The 15,321-nt window shown below is 45.0% G+C and overlaps 1 protein-coding gene across 1 annotated transcript; it reads left to right on the plus strand.

Annotated features, from left to right (window-relative positions):
- Positions 1 to 5: 5 nt before the first annotated feature.
- On the plus strand, positions 6 to 15,171 carry fstl1b (follistatin-like 1b). Its single transcript, XM_057050105.1, has 11 exons — positions 6 to 139; positions 258 to 314; positions 8,737 to 8,838; positions 8,939 to 9,068; positions 9,673 to 9,705; positions 9,959 to 10,089; positions 11,311 to 11,429; positions 11,561 to 11,673; positions 12,202 to 12,312; positions 12,729 to 12,823; positions 13,478 to 15,171. The coding sequence occupies exons 1-11, from the start codon at positions 137 to 139 to the stop codon at positions 13,517 to 13,519; spliced, it is 936 nt and encodes a 311-aa protein (XP_056906085.1). The 5' UTR covers positions 6 to 136; the 3' UTR covers positions 13,520 to 15,171.
- Positions 15,172 to 15,321: the final 150 nt, after the last annotated feature.

The following is a 15,321-nucleotide window of genomic DNA, read 5'->3' on the forward strand; positions in this document are numbered from 1 at the left end:
CGTGAAATAGTGAAGGGGGTCGTGGGGGGGGGGTCGAATTCCTCAGCGCTCTCCTCCTCCAGCGCACAGACCTGGACGCCGCCGACGCCTCGAACACCCACAACAGCCACGAGCAGACTTTTCCTCCGCCAGTAAAATGGTAAGATGGAAGATTATTAACTTTGCGTCTTCTCAGCCAGCCGACAAACTGGGACGAGAAGCGTCAGAAATGTGCGTGTGCGCGCGTGAGCATCATGACTCTGTTCTCAACCCTCCAGATGTCGCCAAGTGTGGCTGTGCTGCTCCTGTTGGCAGGGGCCGTGTGGAGCGCAGAGGCAAGTTCCCAGTTTCCTCTTTCCTTCTGAAACTGCAACATTCCCGTCATTGAAGCTTCCCATCGCGCGAACATCCTCGTTTTCTGTGTTTGCGCAGAAGATTTATTTCACACATGAGCTGGAAAAAGGGATTTTCAAGACTACCTGCTGATATTTTCTTGTAGATTCTACCAAGTGCCCATTTTTAGCCACATGGAAAATCAGTTTTGCTGTTAGCGTTGCTGGGGATGAACTAAATAGACGTGTGGGACAGTCTTTTTCAGTAGTGTCATCATTCATTTTGATGATACACACACACACACACACACACACACACACACACACACACACACACAGATCCCATTTTTATTGAGGTTTTTTTTAAGCTGAGAGGGACACATGAGTGACACTTTGCTGTGAAAAGCAAATATGCAGATCTGGAATGTTGGCTCACCAACCTCTGCTCTCCTTGGAGCTTCATGAAGCCTCCTCATCAGTAGTGAAGCATGACGCAGACCTCCCCATTTGGGTGGTGGGTTCAGAGACTGTTTATCTGAGTGTGCGAGGAGGCTGTGAGAACTGTCACCTTTAGGGGTCTTGCACTGGCGCCCTAAGTAATCTGGCGTCCGAATAAACACACAGCGACATTATCTGAGCTTCCTAGAAGACGTAAAAGTGTTTCTTTAAGAAAGAGAAACACACAGCGGGGGTGGAAGTTGGTCTTGGTTTGTGTGCTGCAGCTGTTCAACACCTGGCTCCATGTTGACTCCTTTGTTGACCTGCACAACATGTCAGCTGTTGGCGTCTTTATACATGTGTACCGGCACCACATTTGAAGCCTAATGCGAACGAATCAGATCTACATTTAGTCGTAGGTCGGTTGTTTCTTGGTTGCCCTAAAAGGACTCACAATGGTCCAACATTTAGCCCCGACCCTTTTCCTCTCTCACTAACTTCATCTGCCGGCTGGAAAATGTGCTGTGATTGAATTCCTGGACCGTAATCCCCGAGGTGTGACACCATGGCGATAGAGCATGTACAGTCAGTTAAGTATAGGCGTTGAGTTGATGAGGAGGCATTGGAAAGACATCTATTCTCCAAAGGTAACTGCCCTGATAATATATGGCCTGTTGTCTGGCTGTGGGAAGGGCCTGAACTGGCATTCCAGTGTCCTGCACGAAGGAGGTCAACAAGTTGGAACAAAGCTGTCTCCCAGTTGGGTCTGGTGACTTGTGTCAGGAGTTCCCAGGCGTCAGTAACGACACGGACCAGCGGATAGTTGTCAGAATTGTCTGGGACTGTCGGTGGCAGAGCCAGGATCTGGTGGTGGTAAAGGAAGATTCTTCTTCGTAGAGTGTACACAGACTTTATTTTCCCTGCTTGTGAAGATCGTTTAACACCTGATGCTTTTTGGGTCAAGAGAAAGCAAATTTTCTCCAAGTTGTACAGAGAACATCCCATAACTAGAGCACCGTCGCTATGTGGGTGGTTTTAGATGGAATCCATCAAAAGTGGTTTGTTTTTCCAAACTTTTCATTTGACCACATCAAACAGCAAATGTGTCCTTTTTTGCTGTTGGCGTGCTTCATTTGCCCTGGTTTGGCCCCACCAGTACCAGTTCAAGGCCCAGTGGTGGGGAATCACTGACCCAGATGTGGAAATGAATGTCTCAAGTTCCTTTTTTAAAATCTTTTTGCATTTATTAAGCTCCTTTAAGAGTTGGGCAGCAAAATCTGGCCCATACTAACCATTCAAAAATGGTGGGGAAACTACAACGAGCTGTTGAAGTGAAGCCACTAAAGCCTACTAAAGCCTAGTATCTGCAGACAGATCCAAGCATTAGCAACAGTTTGCACACAGCTAATTTAAATTACTTAACAATTTAAACTATATGGGCGTTATACAACACTTCTTTTTTCAGTCATTTCTTCTACACCCAGCAAACCTCACAGAAGCTCAAGTGTCATGTTTATACACTCGAAAGGCGTTTGAGGACAAACTGTGACCAGGCCTGCTGAAGCACTTCTGGAGGTGGAAATGGGCTTATTTAAAATGCATCTTATATACACATACAACAGCTTTGTGGGTGGAAATACAGCTAGCAGTGAAAAAAGGCAGTTGAGAAACCACAAACCAAGGCAGGCAGATCACAGATGGCTAACACGCTATAGTGTGAAGCTAGCTTTTTATTAGCAGGTTTGAGCAGGACATCTAGGGGCGTACTGACGCTAAAGCAAGAGTGAGCCTGTCACGATTTTTCCAAGGACTAAGTCTGGTAAAACATACAAAAGGCTGCACTTAGCATGATGGAAGGTCGCATGTTGTTGAATAGGGATCCCGTGCTGTTGAAAATGCGTAATGAACGTGGGATGCTGCATTTGTGCAGTTCCGTTTAGCATGACGGTACATTTTTTAATGTGGCATCACGTGGCGATAAGCAGAGAAAATATTTCTTGGTTGTTCATGCTTCATGAGACGCAGATTTTATGGTAAACATTAAAAAACTGGTCTCTCCTGGTTGGAATCCATATGACTGGCCCAGTTGGAAAGCAGATAATCATGCAGCATTTGACATTCTAATGCCTTTTAAAGCAGACCAGAAGGTTCAGCTTGGGTGGAGTAGAGTGCCGTCTATAAGAGGAGAGAGGCGTCTTTTTTACTGCAGCCAGCGGGATACTTAAACTTCTCCTTAATTTGACTCTCACGTCTTCTGTCCTTATTTACAGCTTATTTTTGTCACCATGTGTCACTTTAATGTGTGCTCTGATATTCCCAGGCCTTAAAATGTGATTTTTAAAAAATGCTTTGTTCATTCAACACATCAGGAGCTTGTTACACGAAGGAGGCCGTGGTACGTCATTAGAATTTGGGAATGTGGCTCTTAAATCCGAACGCAGAATTATTTGTGTTGGGTTTTGCTTTGTTTTTTTACACTGTAAGGAGGCCAAAATGGAGGCCTCCCAGACAGTCAGATCCTTTTAAAGATGTGCAGGATAAGAGGACAAGAACTAGAGGAAGATGATGAAGAAGTCTGCTCCCTGTTGGTGCTCAAGATGTGGAACAGATCCTGATTGAGCCGCAGTCTGTTACGTTGCCACATTGATGGCTGTTCTCTTCCTCCCCCTTAAAGTGGGCTAAAAATAATCTGCCCAGGTGTAGGGGGCATGAGCGCGAGGGGACGCCGTGTCCTCTGCTTGAATCAACCTGCTCCAATTACTGTAGCCCAACTTCCAGTCATGGATCGTGCGCAGGGGTCGTGGAGGATGACATGACAAAGTACTGTAAACCAGAAGGGAGCCGGATCCACCATCCCGCTCTGGGGTGGGGGTGGGGGTGGGTTGCTCCACAGTCTGGGGTAGAAGGAAAGCCAGGTTGTGTGCTGTGCTTCACATCTCTGCAGTATCTTCCCTTCACTCTTGGCGTGTCATAAAAGAAGCCCTCATTTAGTTTACAGCCGTACTGGTGTCTTATCGTTACTGGCACTGCACTCAAAGGTCTGACATCTATGAATTAACACCCACAGGCACGGAAATTACAAAGAGCTGCTCAAAGGCTGCGAGAGATGATTAAAATGCAAGCTACGCCCGCATGCCTAAAGTTAAAGCTTCCTACATGAGGTAATACCTGACTCGTTTAATTCCAGATGCTTCACTGATGCCCTTTGATTATAAAGGGCAGCAACTTTCATTTCCTACTTTTCAGTTCACTCAGAATGGCAAGCAGAGCTAAATCTGATCATTTATCCAATATTCTGCATGGAAGGTGCATTTCAGCCCTGAACTAGTGTTGTTCTATTACAGCTAAAAATGTCTTTAATCCACAGAGCAATGCTATTTAAAATGCTATACAGTAAAATAGCGACCAATAGTTAGTTCAATACACCTCTATTGACTTCTTATTCATAATCATAATTGAAAAGTTATTTTGTGACATTTAGCACTTCCCATTGTTACATGTCAGCAACAGAGACATCCTACGAGTGCCCCCCTGCCTTTCCTCAAACTTCTGGCTTTTTCCCCCCTTACTGGCCTCAGACAGAGCCCAAGCAGAGGGCAGGGAACTCTGCTGGTTCCCTCAGCCTGAGACCAGGCCCTCCCTCTCTTCCTCTCACCCTCCCTTTCTCCTTTCCTGGTCATGGAAACGTGCCCAGATCAGAGCAGGGGCGGGTGGAAAACAGGGGAGCAGAGAGAGTTGGACGGATAGAAAAGAAAAGGTAGCCAAGGATTTAGGGGACGTTTTTAAAGCTAAGACGCTGAAAGGCTGTAGTCGACCTTGGGTAGAGAAGGGTGGACGCATGTGAGGGTGGTGGAGTTGGAACTGGCTGCTGGGGACACTTTTGTCCCAGCAGTGTGTCAGCACAGGGGAGGGGTGACCAGGGTGGTGCTAGACTCATAGTGTTGTTATTTTCCCTGGTGAGGTTTTAACAGCTAGCAGATGTGGCTCCGCTCACTCCCTGGCACATTCCCTGCCCGTCTTTAATCTGTCATCATCCCTGCATCGCTCACACACCCGTCTGTGTGTTGTTGTCGCCTCTGGCCTTCTTTCCCCCTCTGTCTCTCCTTGTCTACCTTTAATTTCTGTTTCCTTTGTAAGGCTCGTTGGGTAGTGTTGCTCTTGAAGACCAGACCGATGCATGCAAAATGATCCTCTGACTGGGATGACATCATCCAGTCCGTTGGTGCATTCTTTTCACACTGAATAAGAAACAGAAGGGAAGAGAGAAGAATAACAAGCGAATGGGCGGACGCCAACAGCCCCTTTTGTTCTTACAGTTTAAATCCTCACTCTCAGAGCGCATTTGGAGGCACCAGTAGAGCTTTTCCAATGTTTATGAGACGCTTAAATGAGGCTGACGTTTTCTCCAGGAAGACATCCTGCTCGTCCTCTCGTACAGTAACTGCATTAAATTCCAATCAGGCATCTCGGCGCACAAAAGTGCCCCAGTAGATTGTGTCATTTCGATGATTTAGTGGTTTCACTTTAAATCATCTAGGCCAGATCTCAAAAGGCATCAGTAAAGGAAGCAAAGAAGGAGATTTTATATGCATGAAGTCATCGCTGAAGACTTCAGATTTTCAAAAAGTGGAGGCATTTTAATTATTCACAGCTGATGATGGTTTGTCATGTTTCTCCCATGTGAAATGAAATCCCTAAAGCTGGAGTTGCCTCACAGTTGTTCTCTTGTTCTTTGGCTCTGTCCAGAGTGAGGTCTGCAGTGACACGAGGCTGGTCATTTCCAGTCTTGCCTGTCTGTTTCCATCCTTGGCTGTGAGCCCACATCTCTCTACTCAGAGCTGGACCGACAACTTTAGGGTGGACAAAGGTTCCGTGGTGACCTGAATACTGAGGAGAGTCTGGCTGGAGACGACCCCAGTCAGACCTCAGCGGAGGCACAGCACACATTAGGAATTCCGTCCCCCCTCACTACTATTTGATTCGTGTCCGTCATTTTATCCCTGATTTAATTAGAAGCAAAGGGGTGGCATGTTGGGGTTGCTGGGGCGACAGTGTCTCGCTGTGCAGGTATTTTTGGAGGGAATTAAAACACAGATGCAAACAGAAATGGGCAGGATTTGTTTCAAAGCATGTTGTATTGCATGAGATCGAGCTGTTTAAACTCACATTTCAGAGAAATGATCTTCACTACTCAGATTAATGATTAAGGCAACCCTGTTTGCCACTTGGGCGGATCCACCATGGACTGTTTATGCTCCATAAATCAATGTTTTCTATGCTAACAAGGGCCACATTGCATTATGGGAATTGGATTCATGGGCCTGGCCTCCAAGATCAATGCAGCGTCTCAGACTGACTCACACACACACACACACACACACACACACACACACATGCTTACACACAAAACAATGAGTTGAAGGTGGATCTGCTTCATTAGTAAGACTGCAGATAAAAAAGACAGATTCTAATATATTTTATATGGGTGAACTTAAAGGCAGAGGACAATCCTGTTGTTTTTCTGATAATAATATTGCATTGTAGCATCAGCTTGCTGCCATTTCAACATGAGAGGGACTGAGTATCTTGTGCACACACCTGTGTCTTGTGACTCCCTGCAGGGGTTCCTCTTCCTCTCAGAACTTTATGTCTTCCTCCCCTGACTTTGATCAAGCCGTGCCGAGCAGCTCTCGGCTCACTGGTACGTCTCTTGTTGCCATGAAAGGCCACGGCACTGGGAGTAAAAACATGGGAAAATGGAGATTATGCACTGATGGATGGGAAAAAATTTCCTTTTATCCCTACAAAAAAATATTTCATCTGACACATCGGCTGGGAGAACTCACGTGCTATTTCTGAGCTTTCATTCTTTCATTGGTCTCTGTTTGCTGCCGATATTGTTACATTTACCATTTTAGCTTTTGAATTTGGGCTCATTGGACGGCCACAGCCGGATTGTTTGAGTTTGTGCTTGGTACATTTGTACATTTGAATAGATACTTTCTTTCTTTTTTTACATTTAAAACTGGCTGTTATGAGTTAGGGTGGCTTCTCCACAAACACAGACGGACCTGAACTCATAAGTTATAATAGTGTAGAGCAACACCGACAGGTGTGGGGCATCGTTACAGTGGAAATAGTTACCTCCATCACCATTTGTGCTCATAGCACCATGCAGGCGTGACAGACGGCTTTATCAAGCGTCCTCACTTCACTGATCGTGGCAGCTCAATGTCATCTGCTGGCTCCAACCATGACATCTGCTCAACCTGCTATTCTGTGAGCTCATTACAGGACCTGTTTACATTGCCTCTTTTGACTGACACCTCTGTGATCCTGCCACAACAGGAACAGCTGCATGCCCTCACCATGGCAACAATCCACTGGAATCAGCTGGAAATCAAGGAGCCATGTGCCTGCATTCATTAGCTAAATGCCACGAATGCTCTTCAGGCTTTAGTCAGACTCAGATACACTGGCTAGCTTCATACAGATTAATTTATGGATAGATCTCATACATTATTCATGTTCTTATTGGAGGTTGCTGCAGGTTTCGACAGGCGGTGAGCTCATCTGTGTCTAACAAATGCAATTGTCCTGCATGCTCAGAGCTACAGGGTGTGCTTTGAAGATTTTCCATGACCTCAGCTTTGGAGCGCGGGTGTGCACGTGTGCGTCTCTGTGTGTGTGTGTTTAAAATGTGCATAAAATGAAATGAAAACCTATGGCGCTCTCTTTCCCACCGCTTCTATGGTTAAAGCTTCCATACTGCCGACCTTACATGTGATGGGCCCCTCCCCCGACGCCCCTGCAGTTTGGTTTATTCTACCTTAAGTGAGCTTGTGAGAATTCCAGCCATCAGAATCCAGCTTTGTTTTAACCTACATTCCCCGACCAGGCCTCACAAAAACAGCAGGTTGGATGCCAGCTCACGTGCAGCGAGGTGGGGAAGGCCAAGTTTTTGTCTGGATCTTACAGGAAACAGAGGCTTAGGGAGGAGGAGGGGAGTCTGGAGAAACAAGGAGGGGAAAAGAATTCTCAGAGCATGGGAATGGGCCCAAAGGAAAACACAGCTCAGACTCCAGATGTGGAAACACCCTGTACACACTAACACACACATACAAAGAAGACAAGGCAAAGCTGGAGGTAATGAGGGCCATAAAGTAATCATCTTGGCCCCTTGTGATTGGTTGGTTTGTAACTCCATTTTTTTGGCAAACCTGCTGGCCGCCATCTCCAACACACAAACACAAGAGAGACATACGTGTTTACGAGGACTGAGTACTTCCAGAAAAATTAAAAGATTTTATATATTTAGCATCCACTGTCCAGATGGAGATCTAATTTCTGTCAGTTTTGAGAGACCCAGGTCAGGAAATGTCCAAAAATCTCAGCGTTGGAACAGCATTTCACCACATTTATCACACTCCCCTCAAGGCGTAGCATCACTGTGTGGCATTTTGAATTTTAATTTGATACATATATTCAGGCTACAGAGTTTATAATGAGTCTCTTGTTGCTTACATCCAATTTCCGCTTCAGATGAGCACAGCAGAAAGTCTCTGCCCGTCATGCTGATGCCGGAAATAAGTGGTTTGACATTTGGTTATAATTTAATGTTCACTTTTTAAAAACGAAGCACATTTTCATATGAATGTCAACACTGTTACTGAATCTACAGCCTAGGGTACTGAAACAATATGTTTAACCAACTCAAAACTTAGTCTCGCTCACAAAACTGCTTCTACAGTGCTCTGACAAGATGGGCCGGTAGATTACAGATCTTTTTTGATCAGATACAGATATAGTCACAGGTTAGATGACACTCACTTCTACTTCTTCTACTCACTTCCGATTTATTTCAAAGTTCCAGCAACGAGCAGTGAGATCACAGATTAAACATTTACATGCTTCCGTAGTAGGGGAACAGCACCACCATGTGTGTAAAATCTGAGGAAAAAAAGTTGTTTTCTGGCCTCTCTTCCAGGAAATGCAGAGCAAGAGCAAAGTGTGTGCTAACGTGTTCTGTGGCGCCGGCAGAGAGTGCGCCGTCAATGAGAAGGGGGAACCAAGCTGTCTATGTATCGAGGTGGGTCAAGGGGGCTTCGTGTCCATGCCGACGGGCACACACACACACACACACACACACACACACACACACATACAGAGTTTTCTGTTTTCTGTTCCAGAGCTGTAAGCCCCACAAGAGGTCAGTGTGTGGCAGCAATGGGAAAACCTACCGGAACCACTGTGAGCTCCACAGGGATGCTTGCCTGACTGGCCTGAAGATCCAAGTCGCCCATGATGGACACTGTCAGGGTAAAAGCAGTAACAACGCCCGAGTACTGACGCTTATTTCTACTTAAATCCAAATTCTTCTGGAATGCCTCCGATTTCCAGCAGCTTTATAGTTGATAATTTCCCTCAAGTTTTAAAAGTAGAGCAACTGCATCTTAAAACAGCTTATGATATCTTATATCTATATTTTTAAACGTGCTCTGATGTGGAGGATCAGGAACCAGGACTCTTTCCCATGTTTCTCCCACCCAGACACCTGGTTTAAGCATCGATACACTTTCAGGAGCGAGCTGAACTGATGGCTGATGCCTGAGTGCTACGTGAGGTGACGAGGTTGATGATAAACCCTGCAACCGCGCCGCTATTCTCAGCTTATCTCGGTCTATTTTACGTTATTGTCCTTGGCGAACTTTCACTGGGTTGATGTCATGTTCTACGTCTCCTCGTTCAGCTGGACATTGATCGGAGATGTTGCAAAGAAGGCAGAACTTGTTATCTCATGCATTTTTTGGACCTTTGGCCAAGCGCTCAGCAGCAATGTTTGCCTTTTGTTTAAATTTTTTTTAGAGGTTTTGGATTTATTTCCCCCACTTTTTGTGTTCTTTATCTCTTTTCTGTCTTTTAGAGAGGAAAACCGAACAGGCAGCTGCCAGCCCAGGTACGTAGGAGCATTCTGGATGGTTTACATCTATATTAATATTCCGTTGTAAAGAGTGCCATTGTTTACACAAGATAAGATCATTTATGGCTGCGGGACGTGTTTCACCGAGCGCCAACATCTGTCCGTTTAATTCATAATTTGCATACACATTAAGTTAGAGGTGTCATTTGTCAGATTGCTGTCGGTGGATCCTGGTAGAGATCTGTCCCTTTTTTTAATGAACCCTGTTCTAACATCCCTGATTCCGCAGTGGTGTGCTACGCTGCTGACCGCAATGAACTGAGGAGCCGCGTCATCCAGTGGCTGCACACCGAGATTGTTCCCGACGGCTGGTTTGCCAAGGGGTCCAACTTCTCTGACGTCCTGCTCAAATACTTCAAGGTGGGCTTCTCTTGGCCATTAGCGGTGCACAGTGGACATGCGTCCTTTTGTACCAGATACCCCAATTTCTGTGAGGAGCAGTGTCCCTTTTTCCATTTCCATTAACATTAACCTCAGTCTGTATGAGTGAAGAAAATGAAAGATGGCGACAGAGAACGAGTGAAGGTGAAGCACATTTTAAAAAGTGAGACCAGTAAATTCCCATTGAAAGCTCTCATGCATCAACTGTCTCCTAATCTGAATACATTTATGCTAATGTCCCTTTCTAACCTTGTTTTAATTTGTCACATAAAAGACTCGACAGCTGGTGGGGACGGAGCTGTGTCTCAAATATAAATGGAAATGTTGTAGAATGTAGCGAGTTACATGTCAAATAGTAACTAAATCAGATGCCAGACAGCTTTTGTCGCACCACAGTGGCAGTAGATGCACAAATGGGGTATCAGACTGGCTGAGATTCAGGTCTGGGGAAGAGGCAGGTCACTTACTCTCAAGCAACATGTTGCTGGACGCTGACACTCGCCAGGACCCACTGCACCAGCAGGCGCTCTGACAGTCTGTGGATCTCATCCATGTGGCAGCCAGAGTCGGGGTAACTCTGGCTGCCACATGGATGTCTTTCTGGCACTCCAAGGATATTCGTCCCTACACCACCAAACCGGTCATGTTGGAGGGAGGATGTAGCAGGCAACAGAACGTTCTCCACAGCATCTCCAAGCTCACATCTGAGCTCAATACAAACTTGCTCTGAACTGTGAAGAGAACAGCCTGCCAGTGGCAAAGACGCCATGTCTTTAGGTTTGTTTTTATCAGTTTTCACAGAAACCTTTATTCTCTAGGTCTCTTGACAGTGTTCCATCTTGAACAAAGAAGCAGAGACCAGTCCTGCTGCAGGAAGGAAACAATCCAGCAGGAAGTACTGGTCTGGCTTCCAGGCTCCTGACACTGGTCACAGCTCAGATAAACCTTCCATCCTGCAGGAGCTGAGAAACTTCTGTGGGCAGCAGATACGACCTAATGCTAGCCAGTGGTGTGGGTTGTGGGAAAAACACAGAATCAGCCAGAAAGTATGAGAACATGGGATATCAATCTGGACTGGTGGACTCAGTGTGACACTGTGATGATCATCCTAACTACTAATACTAGCCCTAATATACAGCCATAAACATACATGACAGGAGGCCTGGCGTTATAACCTCGTGTCTCGCCATGTCTCTGCAGAAGTTTGACAGTGGTGATTCTCAGATGGACTCCTCGGAGCTCCTCAAATTCATCCAGCAGAACGAGTCAGTGGCAGAGCTGCAGTCCTACGCAGACCAGGAGAGCAACAAGCTGCTCAGGTGGGTTCGTAGATTTGCACAGGATATTTTATTGATTTCATCCATGTTAAACACTGAAATGAGTTTGTGCTTGAAAATGATTTTAATTGAAAGAAAAACATGAAAACTCTAAATACCCCCCCCCCCCCCAGGAGCCTGTGTGTTGACGCCCTGATTGAGCTCTCCGATGAGAACGCAGACTGGAAACTGAGCTTTGATGAGTTTCTCAACTGCCTAAAACCAGGATTCAATCCACCAGAGAAGAGTGAGCCTAAAGCTTCCATACTTCCAGATCGTCACCTGCACTCTTTTTGTGGATGTTTCATAACTCTGGTTATTCCTCTGATATAACCTGATTTAACCTGTAACCCTAACTCATTTTTAAATGTAAGAATGATTCCAGTCACATGATCAGACATCCCTCAGTGCCGTCTGTGTAAAACCTCACAAAATAATTAGAGCCCAAAAAGGAAAGTCAATGTAAATGGTAGCTGAACAGTAATGAAACATTCACCAAACTTTTGGATAACAAATATAGAGTGTGTTTACCAACGTTTACCAAAGTGCACATTTCTTCAACGTGGACATGTCACACCAAAAGCATTTGCACTGACTAAAAGTAGCAAATGTGGGGTAAAGTTCACAGATATGAGGCGAAAGCAAATATTCGCTGCAGAGCACTGAACCTAAGAGCTAAACACAAGCACACACGCGTGGTTCAATAACTTACCTGCATTTAGGAAGTCCGTGCATGTTGGTTTGCATTGATTCATTTGAATGTGACGGCCTGCAGAATGTTCCTTGGAGGATGAGACGTATGAAGATGGAGCAGAGACCCAAGTAGAGTGCAACCGCTGCGTCTGTGCCTGTGGCAACTGGGTGTGCACTGCAATGGTCTGCCCTGGTGAGTGAAGGGCCTGAGCCGGTAATACAACCCACCTTGACATGAGCACTACAATCATTAATGAGCTGGTCATTCCTACTGTCATCTATGGGATGGCAGGGGGTCCTGGGTTTCAAGGCTACAATCATGTCATTTCCTGGAATTATCAGGTCGTTCTAACATTTCCTTTCCTCTCTTCAAAGATTAAAAACACATCACTGATGATCGTTCATCAGAAATCTTGAAGTAGCACTAGTGTATTTTATATTCCTACCAATGAATCAACAAAACTGATCTCATTGTGGCCCAACACAACTGGTAAAGAGCTGTAGAGGAGAAATAATGTTTATTGCAAATTGTGACACGGCCTAAAATCAATCAGGAATTGTCGGGCATCCCTGAACCCTGTGAACGTTGCTGTGGTTTTATTGGTGCAGATAAATCAGCCGCCGTCGGGGAGTCAACAGACACCGGGGCAGAGATGACCGAGGAGGAATGGAATCTGCGTGTGGCTGAGCTCAACAAGCACCAGGTCGGTTTTGCATAAACAAGACAGAAATCAATCAGAATCCATCATATCGCGTCAAAGCTGCTGAACATATGCAGAGCCCCCATTCGTGCTGCTGTTAGGGGTGTGGAATGGCTTCACTCTACACCACAAAACTGGGGGAATACGACAGTGGCTGTGCTCTGAATGGCATGAGTAGATCATGTGGAAAAATGGCTTATGGAAATAAGTGAGATGATAATAGGAACATAAGCTAACCAACAAAAGGGAAGTGAAACATTCCAGTCAGTTGAATCATTGCTTTGACGCCATTTATTTTGTAGATTCTGTTTTTATTTAGCCCAAACTGTGCTGTTAGAGCTAAATGCTGCGATGTCTTGGAATGTTTAGAAGCCAAGTGGTAACGCAGTAGTGTGCTCTTTATCCAAGCGCTTCAGTCCGTTGAGAACACGATGAAATGTGTGTGTGCATGCGCGTGGGGGGGGGGGGGGGGGGGGGGGCTCAATGCTCGCAAGTTCAAATGACTGGCTGGACCGTGATTACATGTGGGCGTGCACATAAGACAGGGTTGCTTTCATTGTTGGCATGTGTAGAACAAAGGATTTGTGTTGTTTTATACCAGTGGATCATCATGCATTTACTTGGATTAATGATCTGTTTTTTTATGTATGTAATCAGGAAACGGTCGAGAAGATGAAGAGCAGCGCAAAGGAGGCCTAAATGAGGATGAAATAAAGGAGAGGATGCCCGTCATCACCCTGTCTCCATACTTGATTTATCTTGCGGCCGTGCATTGTTAAAATGACTTTTACATGTTTCTCTGCTTTGTTAATTATGATACTTTTTTACTTTGTTCACGTGTTTGTGTTGATGTTTGTTAGTATCAGGGGCAATCAAAGAGTATTATAGATTACCTTACGCTCAGTACTGTCCTGTTTGATTGTATTACTGCGCCTCTACACTATCCCAGGGGCTTTTTTTTTTACTATGAACTTTATGGTTTTATTTTTTCAGTTACTATAAACACAAACTAGTCGCCACTGTTTCAGAATGTGGAAGTCTTTGTTTGGAAAGGAAGCAAAGTTTGACTCTTGGAGAGCTGCGCTGTTTAACATTGTTGGAGTGCACGGAAAGCTTGACTGTTTGGCGCCTGACGCAGCAAGTCCCTCCACAACCTTGGGAGAATGTGGAGTCAGCAGGACAGATGGGTGGAGAAACTGGGATAAGAGGATAAAGCTGATAGTGATTTTGCAGCCGTGTCGAACTACAGCAGAAGGCCACTACTTGACTGATGCACTACTCTTATTTCTCTGTAGCTTTCCAGGCCTCTTTTTTAAATTACAACTTGCTCATATCCTATCAGCTTAGATCGTTATTTTGTTGCAAATTGATGGCCAAAGCGTAAATGTTCCTATCTGCAAAATCATGCAGGAAAAATGGGGAGAAAATGTCTTATGTGCACTTTGCAAGGCAATAACACCTAGTTGGGAGTTGCTAGTGTTAACCCATGATATAGTAGTCTGGTCTATAAACAGTGTTGTGTATGAACAAGCAACGTTCTGCAAATGGTGGCGCTTGTTTATCGATCCAGCATTATTCAGATAGGAGATTTTGCTCTTCAGCCGTCTAAATGTGTTTTTCTTGTCAGTGTAACATTGATATTGGCTTGCGTTGTAACTCAATCTTTATCCTACGCCGTGATCAGGCAGGTCTCGCTGGTGCTGTGCAGCTCTCTTGCATTTCTGAGGCAAGAAAGCGCAGACGCTTTAAGTGTGGAGCAGCACATGTGACGCCTGTTCTGAATACAACATGGTGAATGATACCAAAGCAGTGATGTCTGACACACAGAAATCTCCAGGTAAAACATTACTCTGGACCCAGCAACAACACTATACCTGAATATTACCGTTAACAGAAGGACTAGCCTCAGTGTCAACTAGAGAAGCTTAGAAATTAAAACTGCTTTGCGAATGTGTTTGTGTGTGCGTGCGTGCACCCGAGCATGTGTGAGCGAGAGTGTGCATGTGTCTGAGAGTAAAGCGTGATGCTGAGAGTAGTATGAATTGATTTAAATGTGTTTATTTGTTAAAAAGAAATCCCTCTCAAATTTGAGAAGTTTGACAATGAAAATCAGTGCCTTAGACCTGAACGCAGCATTGGTCCCTACCCGTGTCTGCTGTTGGGCCCCGGAAACACCAGAGTGAGTGTCCTGTGCTTGTCTTAATAGTCAACTAGCGCTCTGTGACTGTCGCAGACATGTATTTGTGTGAAAGTTGCATTACTAGGTTCAAGCTAAATCTTTATACTCCACATTATGGTGCAGAAATTGTAGAATTGTATGAATTTATGCCAATAAAGGCCATACATCACCATTCAGCCTGGTCACTCTGTGCATACCAAAATACCAAATGAATGTTTAAACTGCTGTATAAGTTTGAGCCACTAAATAAAATGTATCAGCCTAGTTAGTAATTGAATAGCCTTAGAATGACTAGTCTGTGTTTACTGAAAGGTATGTTCAT

Source organism: Takifugu flavidus, chromosome 1 (assembly GCF_003711565.1).
Source record: "Takifugu flavidus isolate HTHZ2018 chromosome 1, ASM371156v2, whole genome shotgun sequence".
NCBI lineage: Eukaryota > Metazoa > Chordata > Actinopteri > Tetraodontiformes > Tetraodontidae > Takifugu > Takifugu flavidus.

Bases quoted from the DNA above. Each gene is read 5' to 3' on its own strand.
- fstl1b (XM_057050105.1), top strand. The intron at 12,313-12,728 runs GTGAGTGAAGGG...TTATTGGTGCAG, and splicing joins CACTGCAATGGTCTGCCCTG to ATAAATCAGCCGCCGTCGGG. The intron at 12,824-13,477 runs GTCGGTTTTGCA...GTATGTAATCAG, and splicing joins CTGAGCTCAACAAGCACCAG to GAAACGGTCGAGAAGATGAA.